The 15397-nt window shown below is 41.7% G+C and overlaps 1 protein-coding gene across 5 annotated transcripts in view; it reads right to left on the bottom strand.

Annotated features, from left to right (window-relative positions):
* The window catches only part of GRM5 (glutamate metabotropic receptor 5), a 546141-nt gene that overhangs the window by 77091 nt on the left and 453653 nt on the right, over positions 1-15397 (bottom strand). For all 5 annotated transcript variants that reach the window (XM_089656651.1, XM_089656647.1, XM_089656644.1 and 2 more), the window contains exons 6-7: positions 15201-15369; positions 14075-14201 (exon numbers count right to left, since the gene is read on the bottom strand). In XM_089656651.1, the coding sequence (XP_089512777.1) occupies positions 14075-14201; positions 15201-15369 (296 nt within the window). The remainder of the gene's footprint in view (positions 1-14074; positions 14202-15200; positions 15370-15397) is intronic.

Below are 15397 nucleotides of genomic sequence, written 5' to 3'. Positions count from 1 at the left end.
GAGGGTTGCAGCCTTTATCTTTTGCATGTGTGACTTGGCAGAAGTTCCTCTTAAAAGCTGAACTTTAGGCAGATAAAAATGGCACAGATGAATGCAGCTCTGTACTCATTAATACATAATTAAAGTGTTACTAAACCCACAACAGTAAAATCAGTCTGTATATGCAGTAAAGTATGCTTGTTATATTCAGTGTGGAACCTAAGGGGTTAATCCTCCGCATTATGTAAAAAGGATGTTTGAACCTGTCTTCTCTGATCCTCCCCTTCTTCTACTGTCCCCAATCCATCTGCCTTGGGGCAGCTTGTCAGCAGGGTTTAGTTGTCGGAGTAACACTGGAGCGCAGTCACGGGATACCGCTGCCTCCTCCAGCGCCTGGCACCACGGGAGCCATTTTAAGAGGAAGCTTGAGGTGCTAATACCAATCGGAGGACCCAGAGGGGAACTGGAACCAGGCTGTACACATTACCAGATGATCTGGCTGACCTAATGAGACAGTTGTGTTCTCAAATGCGTGATGATATTGCGCATCTGGTGAGTGCGCAATTTATCTATTACCGGATACACCACCTATAACTGGGAAATAGGAGATTGGAACACCTTTGCTGAGATCTTTTTGTGGATCCCCACGTTCATTAATTGGACTTTCACTTATTTAGCACGATAGCCACCTTGAGTGGTTTTTTAGAGTCCTACACACTGGATCACTTATTGGACGTTTGTATTTGATTATACCACAAGCACCTATATCACCATATATCTCATGTTTTGTTTATGGTCACAAATAGCACTATTGGCACTTTAATATATATAATTGATTTTGAATGATTCAAAATTTGTCATTTGCATTAGTACTTTATTTATTTTTGGATTTTAGCGCTGCACCTATTTATTAATATTATTGACCTGGGAGGTTTTTTGGTTACCTTTTTGGTGTCTCAGCAGCTTCAGTTGTAGCGCTCGCTTTGCTTTTCTTATTTAGCAGCTTATATTTACTTCAATAATTGTATTTCCATGTTCTGTGTACTGTGGGAGACCAGATATAGTGAATGAAGGGTCCTTGGTTTAATAACACTTTAAATGTATTTTGAAATGCAAGCAATGTGCAGTCAGCTGAATGTGACCTGGCATCACCTTCTTGCAGTGGCTATACAGCAGGGCTGGAGTGTAAGAGGAAGAAACAGCATAGTGAGCCAATCGGTTTATATGGTGACAAGAAGCTTGCCGATGGGAGCAGAATGACAGAGAGATGAGCTCATCATTACCCTACTTCTCCTTTCACTGTTCAGTCACAAGTTGGGGGCGAGTTCAGGACAGCCTCAGAGGACAACTAGTGGCAGAAAAAAGTACTGCCACTTTCTAAATTGAAGGTGATTATTACAGAGAAAGGCTGGTTTTGTTATATTTTCTGTGTATGGACTATTCATTTTATCATGTGATTTTTGGCTGAATTTCTGTTCTAAGATTATTAGAACACACACACCTCATTACATTCCTGTAACAATATCAGCCCGTGCTCAACGAAAACTTGACATCCAACCATCCATCATTGATTTCAGGAAATTTCACACCTTTCAGTATATATTAGCTGCTCTCAGATTCAAAATAAAATCTCAGGAAAGACTAGAAATCCAGCCGTATATTTTCTCCCACGCAAGTCTATTTCATTGTAAGCTGCACACACACACAGCACTCTTGATTTATTCGCCAGCACTGGCCTGGTTATTGATCCAATATTAATTTTAGCTCGGCACTCTGCGTTGTGTGCAATTATTTGTGGGTTTGCTCCACACCGCAATGTCCTAGATTTAAAAGATCTGTTAAATTCGCCTTTACAGAAGACAAATCAATACTGCAATTTATGTGCTAAAGACTCTTTTTTTAGGGGAATTTACAATGCAAGGCTCTATTATTCCTTAATAAAGGGGGTCAGGATAATGCAAAAAATTGTATGTAGAATGTAAACATATATAGTTATAAAAAAAGGTTTTCTGAATTACCGCCTGAAATAAATCCAACTGATTTTCATGTAAGTAATAATAATAATGAAGACATTTCTTGTAACTACTTCAGCTCTGGCATCTGTATACCCTCTATGGACCAGAGCAATTTTAAGCCATAGGCCTGTTTACTTTGCAATATCTTTGTCATTGGTTAACCACACCCTCCAGAGGATTTATCCCCCTTCCTGACCAGGTCATTTTTTGCATTACTTTAACTGACAACTGCGCGGTCATGCAACACTGCACTCAAATAGAATGTATGGCTAATTTTTTCCCCAACAAATAAAGCTTTCTTTTGGTGGTGTTTGATCGCCTGTGTGTTTTTAATTGTTTGCACTATAAACAAAAAAAGACCGTTAATTTTGAGAAAAAAAACAATATTTTTGACTTTTTGCTATTAAACATGTCCAGTAAAAAACTTTAAAAAATTTCAAAAATCTAATTTCGTCATAAATTTAGGCCAAAATGTATTCTGCTACATGTCTTTACTAAAAAAAAAAAATACCAATATATGAAAATTAATTGGTTTACATGAAGTTATGGCGGAATAGATACTGGAATTTTTATTTTTTTCTACCAGTAATGGCGGCGATTAGCGACTTATAGCGTAACCGCGGGACTGCGGCGGGCATTCTGACACTGGGGGTAACTGATTTGGTGTCACTGACATCCCCAGTGTCACTAATACAGTGATCAGTGCTAGTAAAAAGCACTGACACTGTACTAATGGCACTGGGCAGGAAGGGGTTAACATCTGGGGTGATCAAAGGTTAACTGTGTGCTGTTTCACTATGTGGGCTGTGTGTGTTTCACTGTAAGCACACTGCTTTGTATGGCTATGCAGAGCCATGCAAAGCAATGTGCAGGAGTTGACAAGGGAGAGATCTGTGTTGTTTATACACAGGTCTCTCCCCCATTGGAGATACTCAGCGATCACTGGGTGCCCGCTGAGTGATCATCAGCCGGGACCCAGTAATTGACAGCCGAGGTGGTGAATGATGCGGCGCCCCCTACCTGGAAATACAAAATCACATATATATATATATATATTTATATATATATATATGATTTTGTGTACCCCTGCCGCCCTATAGCAGTATTTCTGCTATAGGGCAGAGGGGAAGCGGTTAAAGTGCAACTACACTGCATCTGAGCACCACAAACCAAAAATGCTGTTTAATTCATTTTTAATATTCAGAACAAACTCCCCCATCCATCCATGTCTCCATGCTTTATCTTGCTGAGAAATCACTTTGAAAAACACCCCTCTAGTATTTCTAGCCATGGCCATCTTGAGTAAGGGCAGATGATTCATGAAGAATGTACGTTCTGGAAGTCATCTACCCTTAGCTCAGGCATGCAGGCAGGAGGGTGTACTTAGCTGAGAAAATCCCTCCTCCCTTCCTCCCATGAAGTCCCTTATGACATCATTTTGGCCTAGATCAGAAACCAGGAAGTACCTGAAGAAATGTAAAAATAAATTTGAAAACAAATAAATATGATGAACGTTCCTATCTATTTACTAATGATAGCAGCATAAGGATTGAAATAGTCAATGTTGATTGAGAGAATGAAGTTCCACTTTACAGTTAAACTACATTGCATCTGAGCCCCACAAACCAAAACCGCTTTTTAATTCATTTTTAATATGTAGTGCAAATTCCTTCATCCATTCATATCTCCATGCTTTATTTTGCTGAGAATTCACTTTGACACCCCTGTGCTAGGAGGTGTTTTTCAAATTGATGGCCCTCCAGCTGCTACGGAACAACAAGTACCATCATGCCTCTGCCTGTGGGAGTCATGCTTGTAACTGTCAGCCTTGCAATGCCTCATGGGATTTGTAGTTCTGCAACAGCTGGAGGGCTGCCAGTTTGACACCTGTGCGCATTTCTAGCCACGGCCATCTTGAGTAAGGACAGATGATTTATGTAGAATTTATGTCCTGGAATCCATCTGCCCTTAGCTCAGGCATGCGTGCAGGAGGGCGTGCTTAGCTGAGATAACCCCTCCTCCCTTCTTCCATGAGGACCCTTGGGACTTATGACATCATTTTGACCTATTCCAGAAACCAAGAAGTAACCGAAGAAATGTAAAAAAAAAAAAAGTTTAAAACAACTAAATATGATATATTTTCCTATCTGTTTACTAATGCTAGCAACATGAAGATTAAAAATAGTCCATGTTAACTGAGAGAATGAAGTTCTGCTTTACCCCTGGTTAACATATGTGCGTTCCTGCGGTCCGCATTTTGCATGGGCACGAGAGCCCATTCCTTTGAATGTACTCCCATGCCCCAGGACATGCAGGGAAGAAGTCCCTGCACTTCTTTGAAAAAGCAGCCTGCCCGGGAACCTCGGTTCCCAGTACGGTTGCAATTTCCAGTGCGGGCGGCGTGCCGTTAGAACTAAGGGCACTCGCCCGTGGGTCCGCATTCCTCTGTGCGAGTGGTGCGGCTGCATGGATTTTTGTGCGGATCCGCAGTGGCACCACCCGCAAATATGTGAACCTAGCCTTAAGATGGGTGCAGGTGGAGAAATCCCTTGGGGCCCCCCAGGTCACCACAAACAGTGTCCCCATTGGAAACGTCCCCTCTATTACTTCTCTGGGCACAACCCAAAAACCCAAAATTTGGGGTTTCTTGTACTTTCACTTTTGATGATCATAGCAAACAGGACAAATAGAGTGAGGAATCTCCCTAATGGGGGCACAGACAGCAAAAAAAAAAAACCCGACATGGGTTCTGATCCATTGTCTCTCTGTCCAAAACTAAAAAAAGTTAGCTATAGGTGGCCGCCCAGCCTATAGCAGATTGATGGCCAGGCGGGACACCCCTCCTTGTGACTGGGTGTCATATGAGATCCTGTCAGAAGGAGCCACTAACACGGTCACGTGGCAGCGCAGTGGCACGATCTGTCACCAGCTGTGTCCACGGGACAACAGCTCATGATCCAAAGCACACAACGTCATATGTAAAACATGGTGGAGACAGTGGGATGGCATGGGCATGCATGGCTTCCAGTGGCACTGGGTCATTGGTGTTTATTGATGATGTGACAGAAGACAGAAGCAGCCGGATTAATTCTGCAGTGTTTACAGATATATGGTCAGCATAGATTCAGCCAAATGCAGCAAAGTTGATTGGAAGGCGTTTCACTGTACAAATGGACAATGATCCAAAACACACTGCAAAAGCAACCCAGGAGCTTTTGAAGGAAAAAAATTGGATTATTCTGCAATGGCCAAGTCAATCACCTGATCTCAACCCAATTGAGCATGCATTTCACTTGCTGAAGGCAAAACTAAAGGTAGAAAGACCCACAAACAAAGAACTGAAGACAGCTGCAGTTAGAGCCTGGCAAAGCATCAGAAATTGTCCAATTACATTTGAGCCCCTGAAAATGGGGGGACTGTGTATAAAAATGGTTGCAGTTCCTAAAATTTTTACTTGATATTTCAATTCAGTTCAATCCCTTGAATTAAAGCTGAAGGTCTGCACTTCAAATTCATTTGGATTGTTTTGTTTTAATTTTATTTTGGTGGCATACAGAGCAAAAAGTATGAAAATTGTGCCTGTGTCCAAATATATACTGTACAGTATATGGACCTAACTGTATATGTGAGATTGAGACTGTAGATTGTAAACTCCTTGAGGGAATCCAATTGTGTAAATTGTCAGTGCTATATAAATACCTGAAATTACTAAAATAAACAGATTTGCCAATATTAAGGGCATAAAATACAGTTGTGTTCAAAATAATAGCAGTGTGTTGAAAAAAGTGAATAAAGCTCAAAATCCTTCTAATAGCTTTTATTTCCATACACACAAATGCATTGGGAACACTACACATTCTATTCCAAATCAAAACGTGAAAAAAAATATATCAAATTTGTGTTGTTTCTCTAAAAAAATTGAAGAAAAGTGAATATTAGACTGTTCAAAAAAATAGCAGTGTTTGTATTCTTCTTTACAAACTCAAACATTCATTATATAAACTGAAAAATGTTTGAAGATTTTGCTTTCCTTTGAATCACTTAATGAATATTTGGTTGTATAAGCACTGTTTCTGAGAACTGCTGTACATCTGTGTTGCAAGGAGTCAACCAACTTCTGGCACCTGTGATCAGGTATTCCAGCCCAGGATGATTGGACTACATTCCACAGTTCTTCTCTATTTCTTGGTTTTGAATCAGAAACTGCATTTTTGATGTCACCCCACAAGTTTTCTATTGTATTAAGATCCGGGGATTGGGCTGGCCACTCAATAACGTCAATCTTGTTGGCCTGGAACCAAGATGTTGCACTTTTACTGGTGTGTTTGGGGTCGTTGTCTTGTTGGAACACCCATTTCAAGGGCATTTCCTCTTCAGCATAAGGCAGCATGACCTCTTCAAGTATTCTGATGTATTCAAACTGATCCATGATCCCTGGTATGCGATAAATAGGCCCAACACCGTAGTATGAGAAACATCCCCATATCATGATGCTTGCACCACCATGCTTCACTGTCTTCACAGTGTCCTGTGGCTTGAATTCAGTGTTTGGGGGTCGTCTGACAAACTGTCTCCGGCCACTAGACCCAAAAAGAAAATTCTTACTTTCATCAGTCCACAAAATGTTGCGCCATTTCTCTTTAGGCCAGTCAATGTGCTCTTTGGCAAATTGTAACCTCTTCAGCACGTCTTTTTTTCAACAGTAAGACTTTGCGGGGGCTTCTTGCAGATAGCTTGGCTTCACATAGGCGTCTTCTAATTGTAACAGTAGTCACAGGGAACTTTACACCTTCTTTCATCTTCCTGGAGCTGATTGTTGGCTGAGTCCTTGCCATTTTGGCTATTCTTTTATCCATTCGAATGGTAGTTTTACGCTTTCTTCCACGTCTTTCAGGTTTTGGTTGCCATTTTAAAGCATTTGCGATCATTTTAGCTGAGCAGCCTATCATTTTCTGCACTTCTTTTAATGTTTTCCCCTCTCCAATCAACTTTTTAATCAAGGTACGCTGTTCTTCTGAACAATGTCTGGAACGACCCATTTTCATCAGAATATCAGAGAGAAATGCACTGTAACCAGCATGTACAACATTTGCTGCCTTCCTTCCTTAAATAAGGGCAATAATTGCCACCTGTTTTTCAAAGAATGAATGACCTCACTAATAGAACTCCACACTGCTATTATTTTGAACATGTTCCTTTCAATGAGTGATTCAATTACACAGAATCAGCAGCATGCATGTCATGACTGTTGGGTCTGTTGGATTTATATTACTCTACTACACCTGCTAGTAAATTATTTGCCATGTAGAAATATCATTTCTACCAAAAACAGTGATTGATCAGGTTAGTGATGTCTGACTGCTATTATTTTGAACACAACTGTATTTGGCACTTTGCAAAAAAACCATAACAGTTATAATTTGTCAAAACTGCCTTAAATGATGAGTTAAAGATTTGGTAAATCAGCGACTCTGGATTGTGAGCGAATCCGGTGAAATTGCCTTCTGTTAATAGGTGGAACATAGCTGTAAACACAGTAAGCCTGAAACAAGGTGAAATAGCAGAGAAATGACCTATCTGACCCCTTCTATAAGAGCCCCATGGTGATTGCAGTTCAGTGTTCCAATCAATGAGTCATGTGTAGCAGTCAGTGCAGATGTAGAGTTGACTTTCCATGCCATTCGCAGTGGAATTCCAATGTAGTGCTATATAGCCCAGAGATATGATAAATTAAAATGTTGTGTTGGTTGTTTGTGTTGCCTTATGACTCAGAAGAAGGTCAGATCACATTTTAGAGAAGTTTGTCAAATGTTTACTTCCATTAATACTTTCCTTTCTGTCTTCCATTGGGGCTTGTATAGGTGGCTTTTTAAAAGGGTCATCCATGCCCTGCCTGCCTTAGTCCAACTGGACCCCCCCATTCACCGTCCCCTACAAGGAGCTTCACTTTGCTGTTTAATTTTAGTGCTAGAAACTTTTTTCCAGACTTTGATGGCATCATCTGCTGGCTAACGGGCCCCCAATTTTAACAACAAAAAAAAAGTTGCCAAAATCACTGCAACCTGAAAGTAACTGCCTGTCATACACAACCTACCACAGTACAGGTACATGTTTTCTGGACTTCTGAGCTTAGAGACGGTGGTCTCACCTCTTCTTTTCTTCACATCCTTCTGTGATCAGTGTAGAAGGAATACTGGATATGCATCTCCCCTGTCCCTGTTGAACTACAAGCCTCAGCACACTATACTTATTGCTCTCCTGTCCCAGTTGAACTACAAGTCTCAGCACACTATACTTATCTCTCTCCTGTCCCTGTTGAACTAAAAGTCACAGCACACTATACTTATCTCTCTCCTGTCCCTGTTGAACTACAAGTCACAACACACTATACTTATCTCTCTCCTGTCCCTGTTGAACTACAAGTCTCAGCACACTATACTTATCTCTCTCCTGTCCCAGTTGAACTACAAGTCTCAGCACACTATACTTATCTCTCTCCTGTCCCTGTTGAACTACAAGTCTCAACACACTATACTTATCTCTCTCCTGTCCCTGTTGAACTACAAGTCACAGCACACTATACTTATCTCTCTCCTGTCCCAGTTGAACTACAAGTCTCAGCACACTATACTTATCTCTCTCCTGTCCAGGGGCGGACTGACAACTCATGGGGCCCCCGGGCAATAGGGGATCATGGGGCCCCTGTGTCCTTGCCCAAACTCAAAAAAGCCTATGAAAAAGGTACCAGGGGCATCTCATGGGGCCCCCTACTGACCCTGGGCCCTCGGGCAGTGCCCAAGTTTCCAAATGGTCAGTCTGCCCCTGCTCCTGTCCCTGTTGAACTACAAGCCACAGCACACTATAATTATCTCTCTTCTGTCCCTGTTGAACTACAAGTCTAAGCATACTATACTTATATCTCCGCTGTCCCTGTTGAACTACAAGCCACAGCACACTATACTTATCTCTCTCCTGTCCCTGTTGAACTACAAGTCTCAGCACACTATACTTATCTCTCTGCTGTCCCTGTTGAACTACAAGTCTCAGCACACTATACTTATCTCTCTCCTGTCCCTGTTGAACTACAAGTCTCAGCATACTATGCTTATCTCTCTGCTGTCCCTGTTGAACTACAAGCCACAGCACACTATACTTATCTCTCTCCTGTCCCTGTTGAACTACAAGTCTCAGCACACTATACTTATCTCTCTGCTGTCCCTGTTGAACTACAAGCCACAGCACACTATACTTATCTCTCTCCTGTCCCTGTTGAACTACACGTCCCAGCATACTATACTTATCTTTTTCATGACCCTGTTGAACTAAACTCCCAGTACTATAAACTCCCAGTACTATATGCTTTCCTTTCATCCATGTAGAACTACTACTACACTTTTCTCTTTCCTGTCTTTGTAGAAGTACAAGTCTCAGCATTCTATGCTTCCAGAAAAGCTCTACCTGTTTTCATTCAGTAGTAATCCTGGAGTTTCAGCAAATAACTGTGCAGTAGCTGAGCGGTACAATAAGGATGGTCTGCTGCAGGCAAAAAACGTATTTTTAGTCTCTTCTGCCCTAGGGCTCATTCACACTAGCGGTTTAGGGGCAGTAAGGCAGGCCAAAGATGATAGTTTTCTTTCCTGTAACCACAGGTTGCAGGAAAGAGAATCGCTCAATTCTCTCACAGAGCCATTGTGTTCTTTCGGCAGGGAGCCATCCCTGCTGGCAAATACAACAATTACCGCTAGCTTCTATAGCCACTGGCAGTAATCATATGTAAAAAATTCAACAGTTTGTTTGTACTGAAGTGGATCAACTTCAGAACAACCAGGCTGCCCATAGATACAATATTGCCAAAAGTATTGGGATGCCTGCCTTTACACATACTTTAATGGCATCCCAGTCTTAGTCCGTGAGGTCCAATACGGAGTTGGCCCGCCCTTTGCAGCTTTAACAGCTTCAATTCTTCTGGGAAGGCCATCCACAAGGTTTAGGAGGGTGTCTATGGGAATGTTTGACCATTTTTCCAGAAGTGCATTTGTGAGGTCAGGCCTGGCTAGCACTCTCCACTCTAATTCATCCCAAAGGAGTTTTATCCCAAACTCGATCATCCCAAACTCGATCATCCATGTCTTTAAGGATCTTGCTTTGTGCACTGGTGCACAGTCATGTTGAAACAGGAAGGGGCCATCCCCAAACTGTTCCCCAAAAGTTGGGAGCATGAAATTGTCCAAAATGTCTTGGTATGCTGACGCCTTGAGAATTTCCTTCACCGAAACTAAGGGGCCAAGTCCAACCCCTTAAAAACAAACCCACACCATAATTCCCCCTCCACCAAACTTTACACTTGGCACAATGCAGCTAGGCAAGTACCATTCTCCTGGCAACCGCCAAACCCAGACATGTCCATCGGATTGCCAGACAGACAGGCGGGATTCGTCATTCCAGAGAACACGTCTCCACTTCTCTAGAGTCCAGTGGCGGCGTGCTTTACTACACTGCATCCAACGCTTTGCATTGCACTTGGTGATGTAAGGCTTGGATGCAGCTGCTCGGCCATGGAAACCCATTCCATGAAGCTCTCTACACACTGTTGTTGTGCTAATCTGAAGGCCACACAAAGTTTGGAGGTCTTTAGCTATTGATTCTGCAGACAGTTGGCGACTTCTGCACACTGTGCACTTCAGCATGCCATGACCCCGCTCTATCATTTTATGTGGCCTACCACTTGGTGGCTGAGTTGCTGTTGTTCCCAGTTGCTTTCCCTTTGTTATAATACCACTAACAGTTGACTGTGGAATATTTAGTAACAAGGAAATGTCACAGATGGACTTATTGCACAGGTGGCAACCTATCACGGGACCACGCTTGGAGTCACTGATCTCCTGAGAGCGACCCATTCTTTCACAAATGTTTGTAGAAGCAGTCTGCGTGCCTAGGTGCTTGATGGTATACACCTGTGGCCATGGAGGTGATTGGAACACCTAAATCCAATGATTTGGAGGGGTGTCCCAATACTTTTGGCAATATAGTGATGATTGAATCTTGACCAGTACCTGCTGAACCAGCCAAGATTTGATCCATCTATGGCAGGCTTAAAACCGTGCAGTTGGGATACATTTTTACTACTTCCCTTTAGCTGCAGAGGCAGCAGCTGGGGGTGTATACATGCTGCAGCAAGAATTATATCTCCTGATGCTTTCGGAGGGCATAGCGCCTGCCAAGTGCAACCTATTCAAGGGAGAGGGGCTGCTCTGCAAGCACCCCAGAACTGTATGCATTGCGTGCTAGTGCAGGGTTCAAGGGGTTAAAGCAGGTACTGCCTGTCAAATGCTCTTTGCAGAGCGTTCCCACTTTAGGATTGCTCTTTCAAGACCAAAGTACATGTGAATGAGCTCCCAATGATCACTCTGACTGTACAGTGTAACTTTGTAGCTAGTTGCGAGGTGAGACAGGGAACTGATCTGAGTCAGACAATATGTGTACATGCAGCCTAGAACATGCAGGCAACAACACTTCCACCAGGATTTACATGAATGCATTATCTATGGGCCATTACATTCTACAATGGCTTGTTTTTTTTTTTTTTTTTTTTTTTTAAGTAAGAGAGGCTTTGTTTGTAGATGGACAGATGGGGATTCACTGAGCAGGGTGCTGCACTTAGCACTGATGTTAGCTTAGTTGCCTGATGTTGCATTGGAAATGCTTAAACCAGATCTGGATCACTTGAAAATTCTTCTACACATGATTGAGTGTTCAATTGGCTAAGCAACATTGGGGAACTGGAGAAAGTACAGAGAAGGGCAACCAAACTGATAAGAGGCACGGAGGAGATCAGCTATGAGGAAATATTAGAGGAACTGAATTTATTCTCTCTTGAGAAGTGGAGATTAAGGGGGGATATGATCTCCATGTATAATACATAAGGGGGGATATGATCTCCATGTATAATACATAAGGGGGGATATGATCTCCATGTATAATACATAAGGGGGGATATGATCACCATATATAATACATAAGGGGGGATATGATCTCCATGTATAATACATAAGGGGGGATATGATCTCCATGTATAATACATAAGGAGGGATATGATCACCATATATAATACATAAGGGGGGATATGATCTCCATGTATAATACATAAGGAGGGATATGATCACCATATATAATACATAAGGGGGGATATGATCTCCATGTATAATACATAAGGGGGGATATGATCTCCATGTATGATACATAAGGGGGGATATGATCTCCATGTATAATACATAAGGGGGATATGATCACCATGTATAATACATAAGGGGGATATGATCTCCATGTATAATACATAAGGGGGGATATGATCTCCATGTATAATACATAAGGGGGGATATAATCTCCATGTATAATACATAAGGGGGGATATGATCTCCATGTATAATACATAAGGGGGGATATGATCTCCATGTATAATACATAAGGGGGGATATGATCTCCATGTATAATACATAAGGGGGATATGATCTCCATGTATAATACATAAGGGGGGATATGATCTCCATGTATAATACATAAGGGGGGGATATGATCTCCATGTATAATACATAAGGGGGATATGATCTCCATGTATAAATACATCAGTGGTTCATATAGTGAACTCGGTGTAGTTATTCACCCTGAGGTCATCACAGAGGACAAGGGGGCACTCTTTACGTCTGGAGGAAAAGAAATGTAATCTCCAAATACAGAAAGGTTTCTTCTCAGTGAGAGCTGTGAAAATGTGGAATAGACTCCCTCAAGAGTTGGTTCTGGCCAGCTCAGTGGATTGCTTTAAAAAAGGCCTGGATTCTTTCTTAGATACACAGAATATAACTGGATACTAACATTTATAGGTAAAGTTGATCCAGGGAATATCCAATTGCCTCTCGGGGGATCTGGAAGGAATTTTTTTCCCTGCAGGAGTAAATTGAAACATGCTTTGCTGGGTTTTTTGCCTTCCTCTGGATCAACTGTGGGTATAGGATTATAACTTTTTTTTTTTTTTTAATGGTTGAACTGGATAGACTTTTGTCTTTTTTCAGCCAGACTAACTATTTAACTATGTAACACACCTACTGCTTGGGTAAACCAACCTCAACCTCTGACATGAAACCACAAGAGAAGTCAGGGTGAAACCTTAAGGGGTTAGTTCACCTTTACCAGTAAACTGTCTATGCAGATAAGAGGTGTGTGTAGATAAAAACAAACTGTGCAGCTCTAACTAAAGTTGAATAATGCAATTTCTATAGGTGTGGATGGAGGCCATTTATGTCCCTCCTGAAGTGTGGCCAAAAAACTCCCATCCTGCCTTGTTGCTATGATGTTGCTAAAACACTCCCAGCTGTTAATGCTCACGTCCACCAACAAAGGAGTGAGTTCTCAAACCCCTGCACATATATGGTCCACCATCTCCTCAGCTGCAGAATCACTGAGCTCACAGGTACTGTGACAGAGGAAGGAGAGTGCATGGAAGGAGGTCTGATTAAAATGGGAGTGTCTTAGCAACATCCTAGCAACAAGGCAGGATGGGATGCCATCTCTCTGAGTTTTTCGGCTAAGCTTCGGGGGATATATAAATGGCCTAAATCAATAGTATGGGCATTATTTAACTTTGATCATAGCTGCACAGTTTATAAAGTGTATATATATATATATATATATATATATAAAAGGTTTTTTTAATTAAACCTTCCTTTCTCTGCTTTATAGAAATCTGAGAATGCTGTCTCTGGAGGACCTGGATGGATGCAGCCTCTACCATGGCTTGCTGCTGACTGATGAAAAAATCAGATATGCAATGCAGTTCCACTTCTACTGCTCAATTTAGATGTGTATCACCTACAATTTGCTCATAGATCCTTCGAGAACCTGACAAAACGCAGAATATTGTATGACATGATAGGATTAGCCAGGCGGGAGCATTCAGTGCCTGTGTACACAGTAGATAACTGTCACATGTTAGATGGATCTTGTGCTCCAGTATGGGGAAGGAGAAAGAGTCAAGGACACAGAGGATGTAGAGGTTGATTTCTGCAATGCACAAGGCAAGGACATACCTGTCAGATCATCTGTAGGCCAAGAGCCAAGATCACACGCCTTACACGTATATTCATCAAATACAATTTCATTCTCCTTGCAAGGTGTGCAGGTCCAACAGCAGCTCACCTCTCCTTTACGAATCACCTAAAATCAACCCAGACTTCATTATTAGAGGCCCATCATTAGGCTGAACAAAAGACACATCCATCAAGTTCAACATAAAGAACAAATCTGAGATAGACAGACAGACAGACAGACAGACAGACAGACAGACAGACAGACAGACAGACAGATAGATAGAAGTAATTACATAGCCAGATCAGTAGAGGGATGGATAGACAGTTAGACAGATAGATAAGTGACTCTCAACTTTTTTTCAGTTGTGGCACCCTCTAAAACTATGCAAAATCTCAAGATACCTCAGTCTAAAGTAAAAATGTTATTTATCAATAGGACACCTGAGTCTGCAAGCATGCACACAACCAACTTGCTTAAATTAATTTCCCATCAGAGGTCCCCCTATTACTTCATAGCCCCTCTTCACATCAGAAGCCCCCCATTCCCATCAGAGGTCCCTCTATTACCTAAGAGCTCCCTCCTTCACATCAGAAGCCCCCCCCATACCCATCAGAGGTTCCCCTATTACCTCAGAACTCCCTACTTCACATCAGAAGCCCCCCATTCCCATCGGAGGTCCCCCTATTACCTCAGAGCTCCCTCCTTCACTTCAGAAGCCCCCTTTCCCATCAGAGGTCCCCCTATTACTTGATAGATAGATGATAGATAGATAGATAGATAGATAGATAGATAGATAGATAGATAGATAGATAGATAGATAGACAGACTAATGGAGACAGATTGATTGATAGATAGATAGGCCAATGGAGACAGATAGATAGATAGATAGATAGATAGATAGATAGATAGATAGATAGATAGACAGACCAATGGAGACAGATCGATTGATAGATAGATAGGCCAATGGAGACAGATCAATTGATAGACAGATAGATAGATAGATAGATAGATAGATAGATAGATAGATAGATAGATAGATAGATAGACATATACTGTAGATAACTAGCTGATCATAGGGTGTGTATATGGGTATACAAGAGAATCACACAGTGGACCAGACCTCACCTTGATTTGTCCTTTGGCGCAGGGCTCACTACACACCGATCGAATGATGGTGTTTTTATTAGACCAAATTTCATCATCATCCATTTTTAATTCCCCATTGTCCCAGCTTCCAACATTGATGTAATCAAAGTAATCTTTACCCATTTTCTTAAAATTCATGATCTCATACCTACACAAAAGAATATATATTAGAAGGA

This window comes from Staurois parvus, unplaced genomic scaffold (assembly GCF_062004578.1).
Source record: "Staurois parvus isolate SC_StPar_1 unplaced genomic scaffold, SC_StPar_1.0 ptg000027l, whole genome shotgun sequence".
NCBI classification, from domain to species: Eukaryota; Metazoa; Chordata; class Amphibia; order Anura; family Ranidae; genus Staurois; species Staurois parvus.
This window is presented reverse-complemented; position numbering and strand designations above follow the sequence as displayed.